Source organism: Papio anubis, chromosome 11 (assembly GCF_008728515.1).
Source record: "Papio anubis isolate 15944 chromosome 11, Panubis1.0, whole genome shotgun sequence".
Lineage (NCBI taxonomy): Eukaryota > Metazoa > Chordata > Mammalia > Primates > Cercopithecidae > Papio > Papio anubis.
Genome location: NC_044986.1, coordinates 62,666,892 through 62,688,618, shown reverse-complemented (window position 1 = coordinate 62,688,618; position 21,727 = coordinate 62,666,892). Strand labels below are relative to the sequence as shown.

The following is a 21,727-nucleotide window of genomic DNA, read 5'->3' as shown; positions in this document are numbered from 1 at the left end:
CCCTGAAGCATTCTTGTATTTTATTCTCAAAATATCTGTATAGAAGCATTTGTAAATTAGCTGGGTGTGGTGGCAGGCGCCTGTAATCCAAGCTACTTAGGAGGCTGAGGTAGGGGAATTGCTTGAATTTTCGGGACTGCACCACTGCACTCCAGCCTGGGCGACAGAGCAAGCCTCCATCTCACAAAAACAAACAAACAAGAAAACAAAAAAACCATAATCTAATTTAATTCTACCAACAATCTTTGTAGTAATCATTTTCATGACCATTACAGATTAGGAAATTGAGGCTTAGAGAGTAAGCAATTTGTCTAAAACCACACAAAACTAAGTAATGGAGCTGGATTAAAATGGGAGGCCTTGCTCCAAATTCTTTTTTTTTTTTTTTTTAAATTATACTTTAAGTTCTAGGGTACAGGTGCACAACGTACAGGTTTGTTACATATGTATACATGTGTCATGTTGGTGTGCTGCACCCATTAACTTGTCCTTTACATTAGGTATATCTCCTAATACTGTCCCTCCCCCCTCTCCCTACCCCACGACAGACGAAACCTACATATTGGTGATTTTGTTTTATCATCACAAACAATGTATTTTATATTCTTTTCCTCTTTTACTTATTTAATTTGGAAGGTTGTCCAGTCTTAATATTTAGTATAAAAGACAGTAAAATAAATGTTTTGATTTTCATGTGGAATTATTGCCTTTTACAGACCTTCTGGGAGCATTATTTTTCCCGCTTATTACATTTTGCATAACTGAAATAGTCCTAGGTTGAACTTTTCCTCTTCAGCAGTATGTTTTATGAGATATGAAAATTTATACTGGCATATACTTTCACAGAAAGCTCTATCCTCCCAGAAATAAACTCTGTCCCCTTCTCTCCTTAAAAAATACTTTTAACCCCTGGGATAGGATAGCTCAGTTTCTTATACGTGTATCCAAGGCAAATGGAAGTCTTGTGAGAAGTTTCTGTGTGAGCGATCCTATCATGCAGGGATCATCCCTTCATGGAGTGAGAAGATTATGAAAAAGGTTGTGAGGCCAAAGTTGAATGCAGTTTCATTAATTGTAAATCTAGAGTCCATGGCAAGTTATGTCTCCTCAGCACCACACCCTCCCCTACTCTGAAATGCTTTTATCATTTAACATAAAGTTCTGACAATGGAGATTTATGGTGGGAAGTATTGCACGCCATAATCTGAAATGTAAAGGTAATTTGCCACAGATGAAGTAAAATATGAGAGCAAGTAAAATAGAAAAAGTTATCAAAATAAAGAAATGTGGAAAAGCCAGCATAGAAAGTGAGAAATATTTGGTAGTAGGACATCATTTAAGCAACTGAGAAAAGGATGTACAGAATTAGAGCATTGAATTTGATGCCATTACTCCAGTTACTGTAATTCTGAAATTATGATGATGTTACCAATTTAAGTAGATGTTACATAAATTCACCTCACATACAACCTTAGATATATTTGAGGCATCATATATCTAGTTATTTTAATTTTCTCTACATGCCGTGACACTGAGGTAATCAGACCTATAGGTACTACATATAAATCATCTTTTTAATCCCCAAAGTGCTTTTGTTATATTAACTAAAATTTTTAAGATTATTTGTATCAATGCCAATATCAAACTATCTCTGGGAAAAATTAAATTATGTAGATTTATTTTCACATTTTAAGTAATTGTTTTTAGAAATCTTTCAAGAGAAGTATATACATCAGCTTGAAATCAAATGTTAAAATGTGAAGAACCTCTGAGGCATGGGCTAATTCAAACCCTGTCTCCACACCCCACCCCACCCCAGTGGACGCACACCTGTAACTTCTGAGAAAATAGGTCTTGGAGAGGTAATATGACTTTTTTTTTATGGACATAAAATCAGTTTGAAGCAAAGTAAAACTTTAACTTGAGCCTCTTGGCTTCCAATCTAGAGTTTCTTCTATAATTTGGGGTAAGTTATTTCATCCCTTTGTGCCTCCATTGTCTTGTCAGCAAATTGGAGATACCGATAAGATCTTTCTCAGTGGACGAAAAACATTAATGCAAATCAAGTAATTAGAAACATGCCCGGCACATTGCAGGTCCTCAGCAATGTTATTTTTATAATCACTACACTATTCTTCCATTTTTACAAATATAGTAAAAGCAAAATAAAAACCTTTTTGAATAAAACCATTGTCACATCAAAAGGAAGGTGAAGGGAAATAAATCATTTTTCACTGTAAAGAATTAAAATATTGCAGTTGAATATGTTTTCATTTCATCATTTCAGAAGATAGTGTTTTTTAAATTAAAACAACAACAACAACAACAAAACACTGTTTGGCCAGGTTCCGTGGCTCACGCTTGTAACCCCAGCACTTTGGGAGGCCAAGGCAGGTGGATCTTCTGAGGTCAGGAGTTCGAAACCAGCCTGGCCAACGTGGTGAAACCTCATATCTACTAAAAATTCAAACAAAACTAGCCAGGCATTGTGGTGCGCATCTGTAAATCTCAGCTACTCAGGAGGCGGAGGCAGAAGAATTGCTTGAATCTGGGAGGTGGATGTTGCAGTGAGCCGAGATCACACCATTCCATTCTAGTCTGGGTGATAGGAGCAAAAACTCTTGTCTCGAAAAATAAATAAATAAAATAAATAAATAATACATTGATTGTGACAGGCCAGGCTGTGTGGAGCCTAAAGTATACACAGTTTTGAGGGCCTTCTTTAAGAAAAAGTGAGTATTTATTTAGAATATGAAAACCAACTGATACTAATTTTAAAATGCTGCCAAATATCAAAATATAGCAAAATCCAGAAAAATAATATATTTGCATAAATGGTCTGTCAGACACACCCTCATGAATCTTCTTTTTTATTTTCTTTTTTTCTATCTTTATTTCACTGCACACTCTTGATCACCTCTAAAATCACAGCGATTTATTTTGTAGTGTCACTTTCTATGTAGAAACTGAGAAGATAATTCAGTGTTTGTTCTAGCATAGTTTGTTTGGAGGTGTTTCAGAAAGGAAAGCACATATCATTAGGACAGGCAAAGGCTCTATTGGTTCTATCATGATCCGATATCAATACTACAAGTATGAAGGTGGTAAAAGATATAGGGAAGTGACTGTAACACACCTGAAATTGCCCACTAAACACAAACTAAATGTATCCTCAACTGAACTTCCCCTTAGCTGGATCCCAAAACTATTTGTAGCAGATTTTACTCGAACAAATGACAACGTGAACACATTTCTAGAGTCTCTTGTGGGTCTTAGAAGGTGTCTGGACAAATGAGATTCCTGTAAATACAAGCTCCTAATACCTAGAGGGAAACAATGAAAATCTTGAGACAGTCTGAAAATCCTAAATATTCTGAATGTAGTTTAGATGTTCAAGGGTTTCCCAAGGTAAATGAGTTTAGAATGTAGTAAAAATAGTCTATCTGATTTAATAGAAAAATATGAGGAAGCTTAGCCTAAAGCATGTTGAGGCCTTGACCACATATACCAGTAGAAATGAGGAGAAGCCTAAAGAAGATAGAGTGAGACCAGTTGAAGCTAACTAAACTGACTTTTGTCAGGGGTGCCAGACAGCCTAATGCACAGGGTCTAACAGGGGCTAATTTGGACAGGCCCGTATAAGGAAAGAGAAATGAGGATCAAACACAGCCCTTATCAGCGAGCGTGGGTAGGGAATGTACTTGGAATAACAGAAGCCAGATTCAAAGAGGAGGCTGGTGAGTGCTTTCAGCAGTTCCTTGAAGTTCTGTGTTCTCCTATAACCTCAATCAATTCAATTCATTCCTTTCTTATCACTTGCCTGACAAAATCCAACTTTAAATGAATAAAAAACCTTTTTTTTGGTGGTGTCCAAATTGGGAAGGAAGAAATAAAATTATCACTGTTCAGTGCTGACATACTCATATTTAGAAAATCTTGAAGATTATACACACATAAATCTTAAAGCTAATAACAGAATTTACTAGAATACAAAATCAACACACAAAAATCAGTGTGTCTTTATATACGAACAATGAACAATCTGGAAAGGGAGTTGAGAAAACAATTTCACTTAATAATAGCATCATACGAAATGAAATGCCTAGGAATAAGCTAACGAAGGAGGTGAAAGATTTTTACCTGAATGTCTTTTCCTTTGTAGATTTTGCTGAAAACTACAAAATATTGCTGAAAGAAATTAAAGAAGACATAAAAAGTAGAAAAGACATCATATGTTCATGGGTTATAACATTTAATATTATTAAGATGATAATACTAACCAAAGCAATCTACCAGTTCAATGTAATCCCTATCAAAATGCCAACAATGTATGTTGCACATATAGAAAAAAACACATTCTCAATTTCATACGGAATTTCAAGGGATTTTGAGTAGCCAAAATAATCTTGAAAAATAAGAACAAAGTTGGAAGCCTCACACTTCTTAATTTCAAAATTCATTACCAGCTGCAATAATCAAATAAGTGTGATACAGACATGTAGATCAATGGAATAGAATAGATATCCCAGAAATAAACCCTTGCATTTATGGTCAAATGATTTTTGACAAGTCTACCCAGATAATTCTATGGGTAAAGGATAGTCTTCAACAATTGGTGCTGGGAAAACTTAAGTACATGGCAACAAATGAAATTTGCCCCTTACCTTGCACCATATACAAAAATTAACTCAAAATGAATCAAAGACTCAAATATAGTGGCTAAAAATATAGAACTCTTAGAAGAAAACACAGGGTGACACTTCATGACATCAGATTTGGCAATGTGCATAGGACACCAAAAGCACAAAAAATGAAAAAAAAAAATCAATTAGACTTCATTAAAATACAAAACTTCTGTATATCAGAGAACATTAGCAAGAGAGGGAAGAGGCAACCCAAAGAGTGGGAGAAAATATTGACAAATCATATATATAATCAGAGATTAATAACCAGAATATGTAAAGGACTCCTAAAACTCAACAATAAAAAACAATTTAAAAATGGGCAAAAGACTTGAATAGACATTTTTCCAAAGAAGATAAACAGTTGGTCAATAAGCACATGAAAAGTTGTTCAGCATCACTAATCATTAGGGAAATGCAAACAGAACCTCAATGAGATGCCACTTCACACCTGTTAGGATGGTTAGGATTAAAGGAAAAAAACAAAAGGGGAAATAAGTTTTGGCCAGGATATGAAAATATAGGAACTCTTCGGCATTGCATATAGGAATATAAAATGGTGCAACTACTGCTGAAAACAATGTGGCAATTTCATAACTTAAATTTAAAATTGTCAGGCTTTGCAGTGTCTCATGCCTGGAATCCCAGCACTTTAGGAGGCTGAGGCCAGTAGATCACCTGAGCTCGAGTTCTAGACCAGCCTGGGCAACATGGTGAAATCTTGTCTCTATCAAAAATGCAAAAAATATTAGCTGGGTGTGGTGGTGTGCATTTGTGGTACCAGCTACTTGGGAGACTGAGGTGGGAGGATCGCTTGAGCCTGAGAGGTGGAAGTTGCTGTGAGCTGAGATCGAGCCACTACACTCCAGCTTGGGTGACAGAGTGAGACCCCATTTTTAAAAACATTGTCATATAATTTTTTTTAGCAATTCCACTTCTGGGCATATACCCCAAATAATTGAAAGCCAAGACTTGAACAGTTATTTGTACAACAATGGTCACAACAGCATTATTCACACCAGCCAAAAGATGGAAACAACCCAGTGTCCACTGACAGATGACTGGGTGAGCAAGACATGGTATGTACATACAGTAGAATATTCTTTAATCTTCAAAAGTAATGAATTTCTGATGCATACTACAACTTGAGTAAACCTTGAAAAGATTATGTTAAGGGAAATAAGCCAGACACAAAAGGACAAATGTTGTATAATTCCACTTATATGTAGTATCTAGAATAGTCAACAGCAAGAAGTAGAAAGTATAATAGAGCTTACTAGGTACTAGAGGGAAGGAAGAATGGGAAGTCATTGTTTAATGAGTACTGAATTTCAGTTTGAGATGCTAAAAAGTTCTGGAGATGAATAGTTGCACAGCTATGTGAATGTACTTAATGCCACTGAATTTTATAAATGGTTAACTTAGCAAATTTTATATATATATATATATTTTTTCTCTCTCTCTCTCTTTCACATGCATGCACACACACACACACACACATTGGCTCTCTCTTTTGTTTTTCTTTACACCAGGCATTGTAATGTTTCCTTCAGTGATACCTTTATGGTTTTAAGGGTCATCACTCACTCATAGCATCATAAATTAGTATAATATTGTTATAGAAGATTGTACAGTGTGGCAATTAAGAGCAGGAAGTCTAGGTCAAGTTGACAACTTCTCCTTAATAACTTGGTAACCTTATCTGAAAATGGAGATGACACCTACCTACCTCAATGCGATGTAAAAATTAAGTTAAAAAAATTAGGTGAATATGTAGAAAGTGCTTGGAACAGTGGTGCATGGTGCAAAGTATGGACTTAGTATTTTATTATTATCGTTATTAGTATTTCTGTGTTTTTGTAATCCAAAATAGGATACTCTCAAAAACAGTCAACTTCTTTTTTTTTTCTTTTCTCTGAGCATCATTTTATCTCTGTTGATGTTATTGACTCTCTTGATATATTTTCCCCATTCTCCTCTTGCCACCTACTGGCTTATTTTACTCCACACTTTGCTTTTGCTTGTTTATTTTTGTCTTTCTATTTTTTTTTTTTTTTTTTTTTTTTTGAGATAGAGTTTTGTTCTTGTTGCCCAGGCTGGAGTGCAATGGTGCAATCTCAGCTCACCACAGCCTCCACCTCCTGGGTTCAAGCAATTCTCCTGCCTCAGCCTCCCGAGTAGCTGGGATTACAGGCATGCACCACCATGCTCAGCTAATTTTGTATTTTCAGTAGAGAGGAGGTTTCTCCATGTTGGTCAGGCTGGTCTTGAACTCCTGACCTCAGGTGATCTGCTTGCCTCAGCCTCCCAAAGTGCTGAGATTACAGGCGTGAGCCACCGCACCTGGCCTATTTTTTTTCTTTTTAAACATCATAGGTTCAGTCTATTTACAGTTTCTTCTTCCTTACACTTTGGCTCTAGTTTCCTTGTAGCCTTAGCTCCATTGGCCCCCTCTGGTTCTGATTTTATAAAATGACTGCTCTTTACAGAAACTTTCAGCTTTGTTCTTGACTGCTAACTAATGATTTCTCCATAAATTCTAGTTCAAATTTTCAAGATTGATTAACACAACACAACTTTTTATATCAAACCTCATGACCTATCACCAGCCGGCCAAGAGATTAACTCTTCTTGAATTGGGTACCTGCCTATGACCTAAATAGTGTTGAAGAAAGAGAAAATAATACCAAACCTGCCCCCCTGTGGCTGTCCTCTCAGTGTGGACTGTGAGCAGAATAGTTTCTCTTAGGGACAGTTTATAACTATAGCAGTTATGGTAATTAACATATTTAGTATACCAAGAAGCAAAGATGAATAATACATAGTCCCTCCTATGATGGAGCTCATTACCCAGGAATAGACATGTGTATGAGCAATCATGCAATAGAATAGCTACTATTTATTTATATGGACAAAATATTTTTTAAACACAAAAGAGAAAACAATTCAGTTTGCTGGGTGTAGGGAATGGGACAGGCTTCACAGTATGTGGTGATCTTTCCATGGATATGCTAAATATAAAAAATGTTTCCTAAGATGGAGTAGAGCAGAAAAAGGGATGGAACAAGGGCGTTAAGGTAGATTCAGCTGTAAAAACAGTCACAGAGGTACAACGATGAGTGGTGTGATAAGGAAATGGAGCTGAAAACTGTGGCTGGAACAAAAACTAAAATGAGTAAGATTATTACAGCAGAGTGAACTGCAGGTAAGGACCAACCTGTGGATGGGTTTAGACTGTGAATTACTGAAAAGAAATACGGTTTTCGTTTTTAGTCAACTAGGATTTTATCAAAGGTTATCACTTTGGCATTTGAGAAAGAAATGTGTTTGCATTGAGGAGAATGTCTCAGAGCAAATAGAGACTGGAAGTAGAAAAGTATAAGTCCACTAGAACGGCCCAGTTAAGATATAATAAGGCCTGAACTTAAAAGAAACTGTTTCAAAGGTGAACTGACAGACTAAAAATTATCAGGGTCAAGTGACTGACATGTAAACATTTCAACCATAATTTAAAGAAACAAAATGCCTCAGAAAGCAACATAATTCATTTTTTAAAAAGCTTTAGTTTTACATGAAGAAGATTTAAGAATGGTTATTTTATTTTCTCTAGATATATGGCTAAAATTCTAGGAGTGTGACATTGGTATGAATATTTTTCTGCCTTAAAGAGGGTTAGAAGAAGAATTCTGAATTGTGTCTTCTTTTAGATTTAAGCTAAATATCAGAAGAGTCAAGTAGGATAAAGCTTCCTCATAGTGTGCAGGGTTGAATCAGATAAATTGGATCAGCAGCAGAACTGAAAATATTCTTATAAAATATAGCCTGTCTTATATTCATAACTTCATATCTCCACTGAGGGTTTTACACCAGTACTTTAAAAGTGTACTTTGCTGTGAAGGCATAATTTCAGTACAACCACATGTATACATAGTTGTCCAATTGCAAGAACAATGAAACACCAGGGACCAGAGCCATTGCAGTATACACAAAGGTACATTGTAAGTTAATAGGTTAATAAAACTCTAAAACTGAAGTCAAGGCATACTGCACAGTAGTTATTTCTAAAGTTAGTGTGTTTCCTTAAAATTTAATATGTTCCCCTTTTATAGAAAAGAAATAAAAAGGGGGATTTAAATATATTATTCTCAGGCAACTAATTTTTTCCATCTTCTACCTCCAATAATGTGGTGACAGGAAGTGACTTAAGGTGTCATCTTTAGGATATTCAGTAGGAAAACTTCTTTTTATTGTTATCATTGTATGAGAGGTCTTCAAAACGTTTATTGAAAATGTGTTTTATGAAAAAGTTATGCATAGAATTCAACATTTTTGCACCAAAATAAACTTGTACTAACTTGTGATAATGTGTGTGGACAGGATCTAGTTTGACGGATCGAAAATAAGAGACATCATTTTGAAAACAGCTCTATATTAGTCTGTTCTAATGCTGCTAATAAAGACAGAACTGAGACTGGGTAATTTATAAAGGAAAGAGGTTTAATTGACTCACAGTTCCACAGGAAACTCACAATCATGGCAGAAGGGGATGCAAACATGTCCTTCTATACATGGTGGCAGGAAGGAGAAGTTCTGAGCAAAAGGGGAAAACCCCCTTATGAAACTATCAGATCTCGTGAGAACTCAACTATCATGAGAACAGCATGGAGGTAACTGCCCTTATGATTCAAGTACCTCCCACCAAGTCCCTCCCATGACATATGGGAATTATGAGAGTTACAATTCAAGATGAGATTTGAGTGGAGACACAGCCAAACTATATCAAACCCCTATGAAAGGCAACATAAACTCTGCTGAAATTGAAGAAGAAACATCATATTTATGGCAAAGTTTGAGTGGAAGATTGATGAAATCACTGATGCTTTACAAAATATTCTTGGAGACAATGCCCCAAATTAATCATCAGTTTACAAACCGATAACTCATTTTAATAAGAGGTGAGATGATGTTGAAGATGAAGCTCACAGAAGCAGCCCATCCACATCCATTTGTGATTTTAAAAAATTTATATTATTCATGCCCTAATTGAAAGGAACCAGTGATTAACAGCACAAGCAATAGCCAACACCATAAACATCCTAATTACTTCAGCTTACACAATTCTGACTAAAAAATTAAAGTTGAACAAACATTCCACTCAGTGAGTATCCAAACCATTGTGCCCAGATCAGCTGCAGACAACAGCAGAGCTTTCGATGGAATTTTTAAATCAGTGGGATCAAGATCCTGAATTACTTCTTTAAAGAATTGTAACAGGAGATGAAACACGGCTTTACAAGTACAATTCTGAAGACATCATAATCAAAGCAATGGCTAGTGAGAGATGGATGTGATCCAGTCAAAGCAAAAACAGACCAGTCAAGAACAAGGGTTATGGCAACAGTTTTTTGATATGCTAAAGGGATTTTGCTTAATGACTTCCTGGAGGGCCAAAGAATGATAACATCTGCTTACTATGAGAGTGGTTTGAGAAAATTAGCTGAAACTTTAACAGAAATATGCCCAAGAATGTGTCACCAGAATGCCCTTCTTCGCCATTACAGTGCTTCTGCTCATTTATCTCCTGAAACAAGGGCAATATTTCAGGAATATCCATGGGAAATCACTGGGTTCAACTTACAGTACTAATTTGTTCTTGCTGATTTCTTTTTGTTTACTAATTTGAAAAAAAAAATCTGTTAAAGGCATCCATTTCTCACCAGTTAATAATCTAAAAAAGACTGGATTGATATGTTTAAATTCCCAGAATCATCAGTTCTTTAAGGATAGATTAAATGCCTGATATCATAACTTAGAAAAGTGTCTTGAACTCGATGGAGCTTATGGTGACAAAGTTTATATTTAAAAAACTCACTTTGCAATGATAGAGTAGGAAAAATTTAAAAATAAAAATTATTTATACCTATATAATTTATATTAATAAATATAAAACATTTTATACTTTTCAATATAAACTGTATATATGTGGAGACATTTTGCTGTTTTTCCTATTGTCGAGGATGAATGTCATTAAGTATTTAATTTAAATAATCTAATTTTAATACACTTAATGTATTTAAAGAAATCACTGAGTAAACATTCTACATCTTTACAGATTTTTAAAATTCCATTCTTTATGTTTAATGTGAATGAATATAATTTAATTAATTTTATTTTATTGCTTTAATATTTTTTATTTATTTTATATATTTAAGAATTATAAGTGCGGATTTCTTACATACATGTATTGCATAGTGGTGAAGTGTGGGCTTTTAGTGTACCCATCACCCAAATAGTGAACATTGTAACCAATAGGTAATTTTTTCAATCCTTATCTTTATAGATTGTTAATGCTGCACTTGCTTTGGCTGCAAGACCCAAAAGTCAAGTGGTCAAAAACACCATGGAAATGTACAAGCGTACATGGGAGAATCATATACATGTCCTCACTGAAGCCGTAGATGACATTACAAGCATTGATGACTTCCTTGCTGTATCTGGTATGTCTTTATTCTTTTAATTTGTTTATTTTCTCTTGTCAGCTTTATAAAATAGAATAATACTGGGCCAGGCATGGTGGCTCACGCCTGAAATGCCAACACTTTGGGAAGTCAAGGCAGGTGGATTACTTGAGGTCAGGAGTTCGAGATCAGCCTGGCCAAGATGGTGAAACCCCAGCTCTACTAAAAATATGAAAATTAGTTGGGCGTCTTAGCTAATGTCTGTGATCCCAGCTACTCAGGAGGCTGAGGCAGGACAATTGCTTGAGCCCAGGAGGCAGAGGTTTCAGTGAGCTGAGATCATGCCACCACACTCCAGCCTGGGCAACAGAGCTGGACTCTATCTCAAAAAAAAAGAATAATACTGAATAAAATTAATTTTATTTAATACAGTAAACATTTAATTGATTGTATTTCTGGATGCAATATGTTGCCATGTATTAGCAGCAGTTATGTCATCCATGGTCTACTCTGGGATTACAAGCCTCATCTCTTGTAATCCTTTTAAATTTAACAATTTACACTGAGTCTATAAAAGAAACTCCTATTCATGGCCAAAACATATTAGACAATAATATCTAGAAGTCTTAGGTTTTTCCTAGATTTTCAAATAAATCCACATTTTCTCCCTCTAATACATTTATCTATCTTGATTTCCCTGCACTTCTTTTCCAACCAAATTTTTCTCCCCTCAGGGAAAAAAATATATTAATGGGAAAACATCAATTTGAAATGTGTGAACTGCAAAATCTGAGACAGATCTCAGTCAATTTGGGAAGTTTATTTTGCCAAAGTTCAGGATGTGCACCCATGACACAGCCTCAGAAGTTCCTGATGACATGTGCCCAAGGTGGTCAGAGCACAGCTTAGTTTTATACATTTTAGGGAGACACGAGACATCAATCAACATATGTAAGATAAACAATGGTTCAGTCTAGAAAGGTGGAACAAATTGAAGCAAAAGTGGGACAAGTAGAAATGGGAAGGGGGCTTCCAGGTCACAGGTAGATAAGAGATAAATGGTTGCAGTCTTTTGAGTTTCTGATTAACTTTTCCAAAGGAGGCGATCAGATATGCATTTATCTCACTGACCAGAGAGATGACTTTGAATAGAATGGGAGGCAGGTTTCTCCTAAGCAGTTCCCAGCTTGACTTTCCCCTTTGGCTTAGTCATTTTGGGGCCCCAAGATTTATTTTCCTTTCACAGATGCAATATGATAATTCAACAGCCGTTATATGTATTTGACAGTGCTAATCTAAATAATTAAACAAACAAGTCTAAATATCTAACTTCAATAGACAAGCTTGAGATTCCATGTGAAGCCCAGATTATTATCTCATCACAAATTAGAATAATATCCCACAGGATTGTGAAGATACTCTTATAAATCAATATCCTCAGAAGCATAATTCAAGTTTTGTTTGTGTGGTGAGAACAAAGAACTAAACACATTTTAGTCTTTTTTATTCTCTCAAAAAGTAATCCTCTCTATAAAATAAATTACATTTTTTTCCTTTTTTGTGAGAGAAGGATTTTCTTGGAATGTGATAATATTCTTTCTTATAAAATGCAAATTCTCATGAATATCCAACTTCATTTTTTAAAGTTACCTGATTTAGTCCAGTCTAACCTATTGACTTCATTACTTTCATGTATGTATAGCATTCTCATAATGAAAAATTGTTCCAAAAACCAACTATATTTTCATGATACATTAATGAAAATTGAATATATGCTAATTATATATTTTTAAATTACTTTATTTTTATAGAATCAAAATCTTTGGAAATATGGAAAATGTATGGGAAAAAAAATTAATGGCCTTTGATTCCACTACTCAGGAATAATAACCACTGCTAACTGATTTTTTTTCTGTTCACCATTTTTCTAATATATATTTATATTTTCAAATGTGTATCATGCATATATATATATATATATTTATGTTACTTGCATTTTTACACATATTTGGCTGCATATTTCTGCATGATTGTATATTATTCAAGAACTTATTCACTTTTGTATTCTTTTGTTAATATTTAGATAAATAGTAATTTTAATTATTATAAACAATGTTAAGCATATTTTTGTCTATTTGCTATCTCCTTCTTAAAGACTTTGCAAAGTAAATTCAATCTACACCTTATATTGGAAAAGCCTTTTGTAATTTGATTGTTAAATAGTAGTTTCTGCCTTTTGGTTAAAAGGCAAAGGAACCTACTCACATTCATCATTGTAAAGATAGTTTAATATTTTAATACTGACAGCACATAGGGAGAATCCTCTGGACATGCAAGAAGGGGAACCGGAACCATAATTTACCAATCTTTGCATGATTAGAACCTGGGGAAGCCTGAGATTCAGGGATATTGTAGGTCCTTTAAGCAAGAATTAATAGTTTTTCCCTTTAGTGCTAGATTAACCTGATATACCAATATTTTGGATCTGCTTCTTTTCATGGACAACTTAAGTGGTTCAAAACATAAAGAAGAAACAGAAAACTCATGTAAAAGTTACTTAAATAACAAAAACCCTTCATTGTCACATAGCTAGATGTTTGATATAGTTGGCTCTAGGGTTACTGGCCCTAGCATACAGACGACTTGGGTAGGAGCAGTTAAGCTATGTGGAGAGGGATATTTTAATGGCTAACATTATTTAGAATTGTCTGTACAGGAGGATAATAAAAAGTGGACTGATGGTTAATATGTTTAATTATTGTTTTTAAATTCTGTACAGAAAATGCACATTATTTTCTATGCCCAGGGTGGACTGCTCATAATTTTCTACATTTTGGATGCCCTGGTTGGTAGTAGTTCTGTTACAGGAAAGGGGTCCCATTCTAGACCCCAAGAGAGGGTTCTTAGATCTTGTGCAAGTAAAAATTTGGGGCAAGTCCGCAATGCAAAGTGAAAGCAAGTTTATCAAGAAAGTAAAGGAATGAAAGAATGGGTACTCCATTAGCAGAGCATCCCCGAGAACTGCTGGTTGACCATTTTTATGGTTGTTTCTTGATGATATGCTAAACAGGGGGTGGATTATTCATGCATCCCCCCTTGAGACCATATAGGGTAACTTCCTGATGTTGCCATGGCATTTGTAAATTGTCATGGGGCTGATGGCAGTGTATAGTGAGGATGACCAGAGGTCACTCTTGTGGCCATCTTGGTTTTGGTAGGATTTAGCCAGCTTCTTTACTGCAACCTGTTTTATCAGTAAGGTCTTTATGACCGATATCTTGTGCCAACCTCTTATCTCATCCTTTGACTTAGAATGCCTTAGCTGTCTGGGAATGCAGCCCAGTAGGTTTCAACCTCATTTTACCAAGCTCCTATTCAAGATGGAGTTGTTCTGGTTCACATGCCTCTGACAGTTCAAGGTTATTATTATTATTATTATTATTATTATTATTATTATTATTATTTTGAGAAGGAGTCTCACTCTGTCACCCAGGCTGGAGTGCAGTGGTGCAATCTCAGCTCACTGCAACCTCCACCTCCCAGATTCAAGCAATTCTCCTGCGTCACCCTCCCAAGTAGTTGGGATTACAGGCATGTGCCACCACGCCCGGCTAATTTTTTTGTATTTTTAGTAAAGACGGGGTTTCACCATACTGGCTAGGCTGGTCTCAAACTCCTGACCTTGTGATCCACCCGCCTCGACCTCCCAAAGTGCTTAGATTACAGGCGTGAGCCACCGCGCCCGGCCCAGTTCAAGGTTATTAATGTGTAAGCATCTCTGGATTCTGTTGATGTTCCCTCATGGTTGCATCTTAAAGCATTGCATCTCCAAGCATTACACAACACCATTTAAAACAGAAAAAGAAACTGGCTTGCAGCTTTAACTTTCGAGAAAAAAGTCTTTTCCAGATGATTTTCATCAGTTTCTCTTCCTTGTCATAGGTCAAAACTTGGTTCCTCTCCCAATCTTGAGCCAATCACTGGCAAAAGAAAATTAGATTTCCAAGATGAGTTTAGAGAGTGCTGATAAGTGATTAACAACTGAGTAGAAGCCAGAGGCAGTGGTAGTCCTAATTTGTAGCATTTGTTTATTTCTGTGGCATAAATACTCCCACCTTTGCAGGTTTTAAGCTACCAGTGTGATGTCACTAAACTGAGTTGGTACAAAATGCATAGAATCGGCTCTTGTGAGCTGGTATAAACAGTTTCTAATTGAACACTAGGCTTAGACCAGCCACAGTTTAACCTTTATTGCTAGTCACTTACTACACAAAGAAAATCAGAGATTTGTTAGTAAAAAAAAAAAAAAAAAGAGAAATGGCCATGAAACAGACAACCAGACATGTTTGACTAAAATAGTGAGTGGTTTCCACTGCTCTCTCAAGTTTCTGTGCCTTCATAAACTTACCTTATATTAGTTTAGCCATGATTCTTTACCAGTGATCTTTTTGTAACATTATAATTTTTCAACATCTGCTCCTACAGATTATGGCATCTTCTCTCAAAATTTTCCCAGTCAAACAAAAGAGAAAGAATCTAGCTGGTCCTCTGGATCTTTTTAGTACCAGCCTAGATGCTCTAGGTCCAAAATAAGACCAATGAATAGATGGATTACTTTTTTTTTTTTTTTTCAGATGGCTAATCATAGTTCGAATAGCTGTGATGAGAATTGCCACAATCTTGCATCTTCTGTGGGTGGGGGCAGATTTTCTTAGAAAAGTTACAGATGTGTTTAATAGCAAATAACTTACCTGGTACTTGTGTAGAATGATTGATATGGCTTGGCTATGTCCCCACCCAAATCTCATCTTGAATTATAGTTCCTATAATTCCCACATGTTGTGGGAGGCACCAGGTAGAGATAATTGAATCACAGGGGTGGTTTCCCCCATCCTGTTTTTGTGATAGTGAGTTAGTTCTCATGAGATCTGATGGTTTTATAAAGGCTTCTTCCTTCACTGGGCTCTCATTCTCCTTCCTGCCATGATGTGAAAAATGATGTGTTTGCTTCCCTTTCCACTATGACTGTAAGTTTCCTGAGGCCTTCCTAGCCAAGTGGAATTGTAAGTCAATTAAACCTCTGTTCTTTATAAATTACCCAGTCTTTGGCAGTTCTTTAGAGTAGCATGAGAATGGACTAATACAATGACCTTTTAGAGTGATATGTTGTGGTTTGTATTCAGAGACTTCTGATTCATCTTTTGTCAGGTAGATCAATTGTCATGTTAGTTCTTAAGGTATCTGTGTTGTGAATTACTTAGAGAAAATTTTACTTTCAAAAGTTTTATAAGCATTTAGCCACTCATGGGCTTTCTTTCAGGAGTCAATACTAATATTATATATATACACACACACACACATATGTATGTGTGTGTGTGTGTATGTGTGTGTGTGTGTGTGTGTGTGTGTGTGTGTGTGTGTGTGTGTGTATATATATATAGAGAGAGAGAGACTATTTTCTAGATAGATAGATAGATAGATAGATAGATAGATAGATAGATAGATGGAAAAATGGTCCAAAACAGATTTCCATTTTCTTCTGAATCATTTGTGAAAACTTGGGAATTCTCAGAATATCAGCTCTCTACATTAAAATATAAATAAAAATATAAATTTAAAATCAGTAGTAAAGGACTCTTAGACTTTAAACTATTTTTTTTTTGTTATTAGCACAGAGGAAGATCACATGTGATAAAATATTTGCTTATAATGTTTTAATATGATTCAGTGGTCCACTATTGACTAAAGATTCTTGAAATGAGGGTATCTCTAATGACAGATGTCTTCTGTTTATCCATTGCAGTTATATATTTAAAACTGAAAGGTTTTCAATGATCATTTAAAGATTATTCATACCATCAACAAATGTCTCATGATAAACATATATCTTCAGAGGTTAGTTTGCATAAATTGACTCATGGTGAGCTATAAACTTTGATAGAAGGGATGAATGATTTGGACCATAAGAACTGTTCAACAATTACTAAGAACTGATTAAATATGAAGGTTTGTAAAAATACAACCTTTCTTTTATTCCTTAGTTTATTTAATATTTCATAATTATGAGTGCTGACTCCTATGAAAGGTAGTGGAGATTGAACAATGAGTAAAAGGTAGTGGAAGAGATGACTTGCAAAAGAACTGTGACAGTGGAGATCAAACGAGGATTGGTGGAAGCGATTGACAATGGTCTTTGAATTTTTTGAAAAATAGATTGTCCACTTCTATATTAGCATTAGCAATGTTATTCCCTTATTGTGTAGTGTTCTGATTATAATATCATATTGATCTTTAGTGAATTGTAGTATTGAAGGATAGTTGAAGATGTGCTTTATTCTGTATTTAAAATTTTTCTTAAATATGTTCACTTTTTCTCCATATTCACTGCTACTATGCCAGTTTGAATAACTTTCCCCTAAGTTGCTGTAGAACCTTAATAGGACCTCTTACTTCCATGGTTTTGCCTGAAGTCTCTTAATAGGTATTTGCTGAATGAATAAAAGTATTTATTCCCATTTAAAATTCTGTGTCAACATTAATTTTTCAGATTTATGTCTTCTTAATTCCTTTAACGTGTTTAGGCCCAGGATTAATATTTTTAAAAATCTTCAAATTATGAAAAAATAACTTTCAGCATTAATCATCACAATGTTCTTTGACCTTGGTTTAGTAACACAAAGGTAACTGTCAATGCCATGAAAAATGCACTAAGAAGCGTCACCACCAGACTACATTCTGCCCCAGGGCCTCATTACTGCTGCATCTCCACATCACAGGTGCACAGCCTACATCCCCCAACACCCTCCCAGAAGGTTGCAGTGTTACATTACCAGCTGAACCCAGAGGTGCCACAGGGTCCTTGTTACCTGAGCCCACACAGAGACCTAAATCCCAGGGAACAGGCAGTCCTGCACATCAGGGAGGCTTTCCCCCGAACATAGGAATCCAAAGCACATGCTTCCAAGAGCCTGAGAGCCACCTTCCCTGGTGACAGTGACCTTGTTCCCTGCAGCAATTGGGCCATCATGTGCCTGCACACACTGCCCAGGGGCCTGAGGACCAGCTTGCTTATGACCCACTGCCATGAATACTGATTCCCACATCTGCCACTTAGGGCTTAAGGACTGCCCTGTCTGGGATGTGCCACCGTCACAACCCAGCAAACTTGCCCCACCAACAACAGGGCCACTATGAACCTTTGTGTACTACCCAGGATCCTGAGAACTGGTCCATGCAACACATACCACCAGAGGTGCCTGTGCACTCCCTAGGGATCCAAGGACTGGCCTGCCTGGAGGCCCCATCTCCAACAAAGTCACACCACAGCTTTTGGGAACAACCAGAGCATAAGACACTGTGAAGCCATAGATACTACAATTAGGCAAAAAGAAAAAAAAAAAAAAAAGAATAAAAATGAAAAAAGTCTACACGGCATTTGGAATGTAACTATGCAAACAAATATTCTATTCATATTTTAGAAATTTCAGAAGGAAAATAAATGAGAAAATGAATAGGCCACTTATTTAATGAAACAATAGCTGAAAAGTTTCCAACTCTTGGGAGACAATCATCTAAACATAGGGAGCTCAAATGTTCCCAAATCAATTAAATCCAAAAAGGTTATCTCTGAGGCACCTGATAGCCAAATTGTCAAAGCAAAGATAAAAGTGTAATTATAAAAACACTAAAACAAAGCATCAAGTCACATATGAGGGTATCTGTATCCGACTAACAGCATATTTCTCAGCAGAAAACTTACAAGCCAAGAGAGGCTAGCATGATATATTCAGATTGTTGGAATAAAAAAAAAAAAAAAAAAAAAGTCTTTCACCTAGGAATACAATAAACCATAAAGCTATTCTTTGGAAAGGAAGGAGACATAAAATTTTTCCCAGACATACAAAGACTGAGAGAATTAATCGCCACTAAACCGAGCCTACAAGAAATGCTTAAAGGACTCCAACCTCTGAAAGTGAAAGGATGTTATCTATCAATTAAGCAAAAGCAGATACATATCCATATCATTGGTAGATGTTACCTACCACATAAGGAAAACATGAAAGCATACAACTCACTGGTAAAGCACATACACAAATGAGAAAAAGAAAGGAATAAAATTTTATCACTACAGGAAACCACCAAACCACAAAAATAATAAAAGAAGTAAGGAACTAAGGCTATACAAAGCAATTACAAAACAACTAACAAAATGACAAGAGTAAGTCCTCATATATCAATAACAACCTTAAATGTAAACAGTTAAATTCCCTAATTAAAATATATAAACTGGCTGAATTAAAAAACTGAGACCCAACTATTTGCTGCTTATGAAACTCACTCTTCATTTAAAAACACACATAGACTATAACAGAACGGATTAAACAAGATAGTCCATGCAAATGGAAACAAAAAATGTGCAAAGGTAGCAATGCTTATATCAGACAAAATAGACTTTTATTAAAAATAAAAAGATAAAAAAAGACAGAGGTCATTATATAGTGATTAAAAATCAATTCAGCAAGAGGAAATAACAATTGTTAATATATATCCACCCAACACCAGAACACTCAGATATTTAGGGCAAATATTATTAACATTAAAGAGAGAGAGAGAGACACCAGTGTAATAATAGTTGGGAACATTAACACCCCACCGTCTTCACCCTCAGCATTGCACAGCTAATCTAGACAGAAAGTCAACAAAGAAACATTGTACTTAAGCTTCATTTTATACCAAATGAACCTAATAGACATTTACAGAACATTTTTTTCAATGGCTACAAAATGCACATTCTTCTCATCAGCACATGGAAAATTCTCTAGGATAGACCCAATTTTAGGCCCAAAACAACTCTAAATAATTTTTTCAAAAATGCAATTATACCGTGTATTCTCAGATTTCAGTGGAATATAATTAGAAATCAGTAACAATAGGAACATTGGAAACTGTAAAAATACATAAAAATTAAACAACACCCAGCACTTTGGGAGGTCGAGGCGAGCGGATCACGAGGTCAGGAGATCGAGACCATCTTGGCTAACACGGTGAAACCCCGTCTCTACTAAAAATACAAAAAATTAGCCGGGTGTAGTGGCGGGCGCCTGTAGTCCCAGCTACTGGAGAGGCTGAGGCAGGAGAATGGTGTGAACCCGGGAGGCGGAGCTTGCAGTGAGCCGAGATCGCTCCACTGCGCTCCAGCCTGGGCGACAGAGCGAGACTCCGTCTCAAAAAAAAAAAAAAAAAAACATTCTCCTGAATGACAAATGAGTTCATGAAGAAATTAAGAAGGAAATTTTAAATACTTCTTGAAAGAAATGAAAACAGAAACACGACATACCAAAAACCTATGGAACACAGAAGAATTAGTACAAGAAAGAAGTTTAAAGGAATAAATACCTATATCAAAAAACAGATTTCAAATAACCTAGTGATACATCTTAAAAAGGTAGAAAAGCAAGAACACACCAAACCCAAAGTTAATGGAGGAAAATAAATAATAAAATCAGCACACAATGAAACAAATTAGAGGCAAAAAAAGCAAACAAAAGATTCGTGAAAAAAGTTGGTTTTTGGAAAAGTAAATCAAATCAACAAACTATTACATAAAGAAAAAGACCTAAATAAATAATATCAGAAATGAGCAACGAGATATTACAACTGACACCACAAAGATACAGATGATCATTAGAGACTGTTATGAACAACTGTACACCAACAAATTAAAAAACCTGAAGGAAATGGATACATTCCTAGACACATGTATAAAATGCCAAGATTGAACCAAAAACAAATAGAATTAAACAGACCAATAGTAAATAAGAAGATTAAATCAGCAACAAAAAGTCTCTCAAGAAAGAAAAGTCCCAGACCAGATGGATTCACTAATGAATTCTAGCAAACTTTTAAATAACTAACACCAGTGTTTCTCAAACTAGTCCAAAAAATTGAAGATTAAGAAATTCTTCCTAATTAATTCTATGAAGCTAGCATTACCCTGATACCAAAATCAGACAAGGACACAACAGAAAAAAGAAAACTATGGGCCAATATGTCTGATGAACATAGATTTAAACACCCTGAACCAAATATTAGCAAATTGAACCCAACAGCACATCAAAAAGATAATACGCCTGATCAAGTAGAACTTATTCCAAAGATAAAAGGGTGGTTCAATATATGCAAATCAATAAATGTAATGCATCACATTAACAAAATAAAATTAAAAAAACAAATCTCAATAGACACAGAAAAATCATTTAATAAAATTCATCATCCCTTTACGATAAAAAAAACTCTTAACAACTTAGGCATAGAAGGAGTACACCTCAACACAATAAAGACCATATATGACAAACCCATGGCTAACGTTATACTGAAAGAAGAAATACTAGAAACTTTTTCTCTAAGAACTGGAACAAGACAAGGATACTTATTTTCATTACTTTTATTCAATGTAGTACTAGAAGTCCTAGCCCAGAGCAACTAGGAAAAAGAAAGTAAGAAATTGGCCGGGCGCGGTGGCTCAAGCCTGTAGTCCCAGCACTTTGGGAGGCCGACACGGGTGGATCACGAGGTCAGGAGATCGAG

General features: G+C 35.6%; 1 protein-coding gene across 9 annotated transcripts in view; it reads left to right on the top strand.

Moving 5' to 3' along the window:
• Nucleotides 1–21,727, top strand: part of CTNNA3 (catenin alpha 3) — a 1,832,183-nt gene that overhangs the window by 1,230,494 nt on the left and 579,962 nt on the right. For all 9 annotated transcript variants that reach the window (XM_009214841.4, XM_009214844.4, XM_009214842.4 and 6 more), the window contains one exon: nucleotides 11,023–11,179. In XM_009214841.4, coding sequence (XP_009213105.3) covers nucleotides 11,023–11,179 — 157 coding nt within the window. The remainder of the gene's footprint in view (nucleotides 1–11,022; nucleotides 11,180–21,727) is intronic.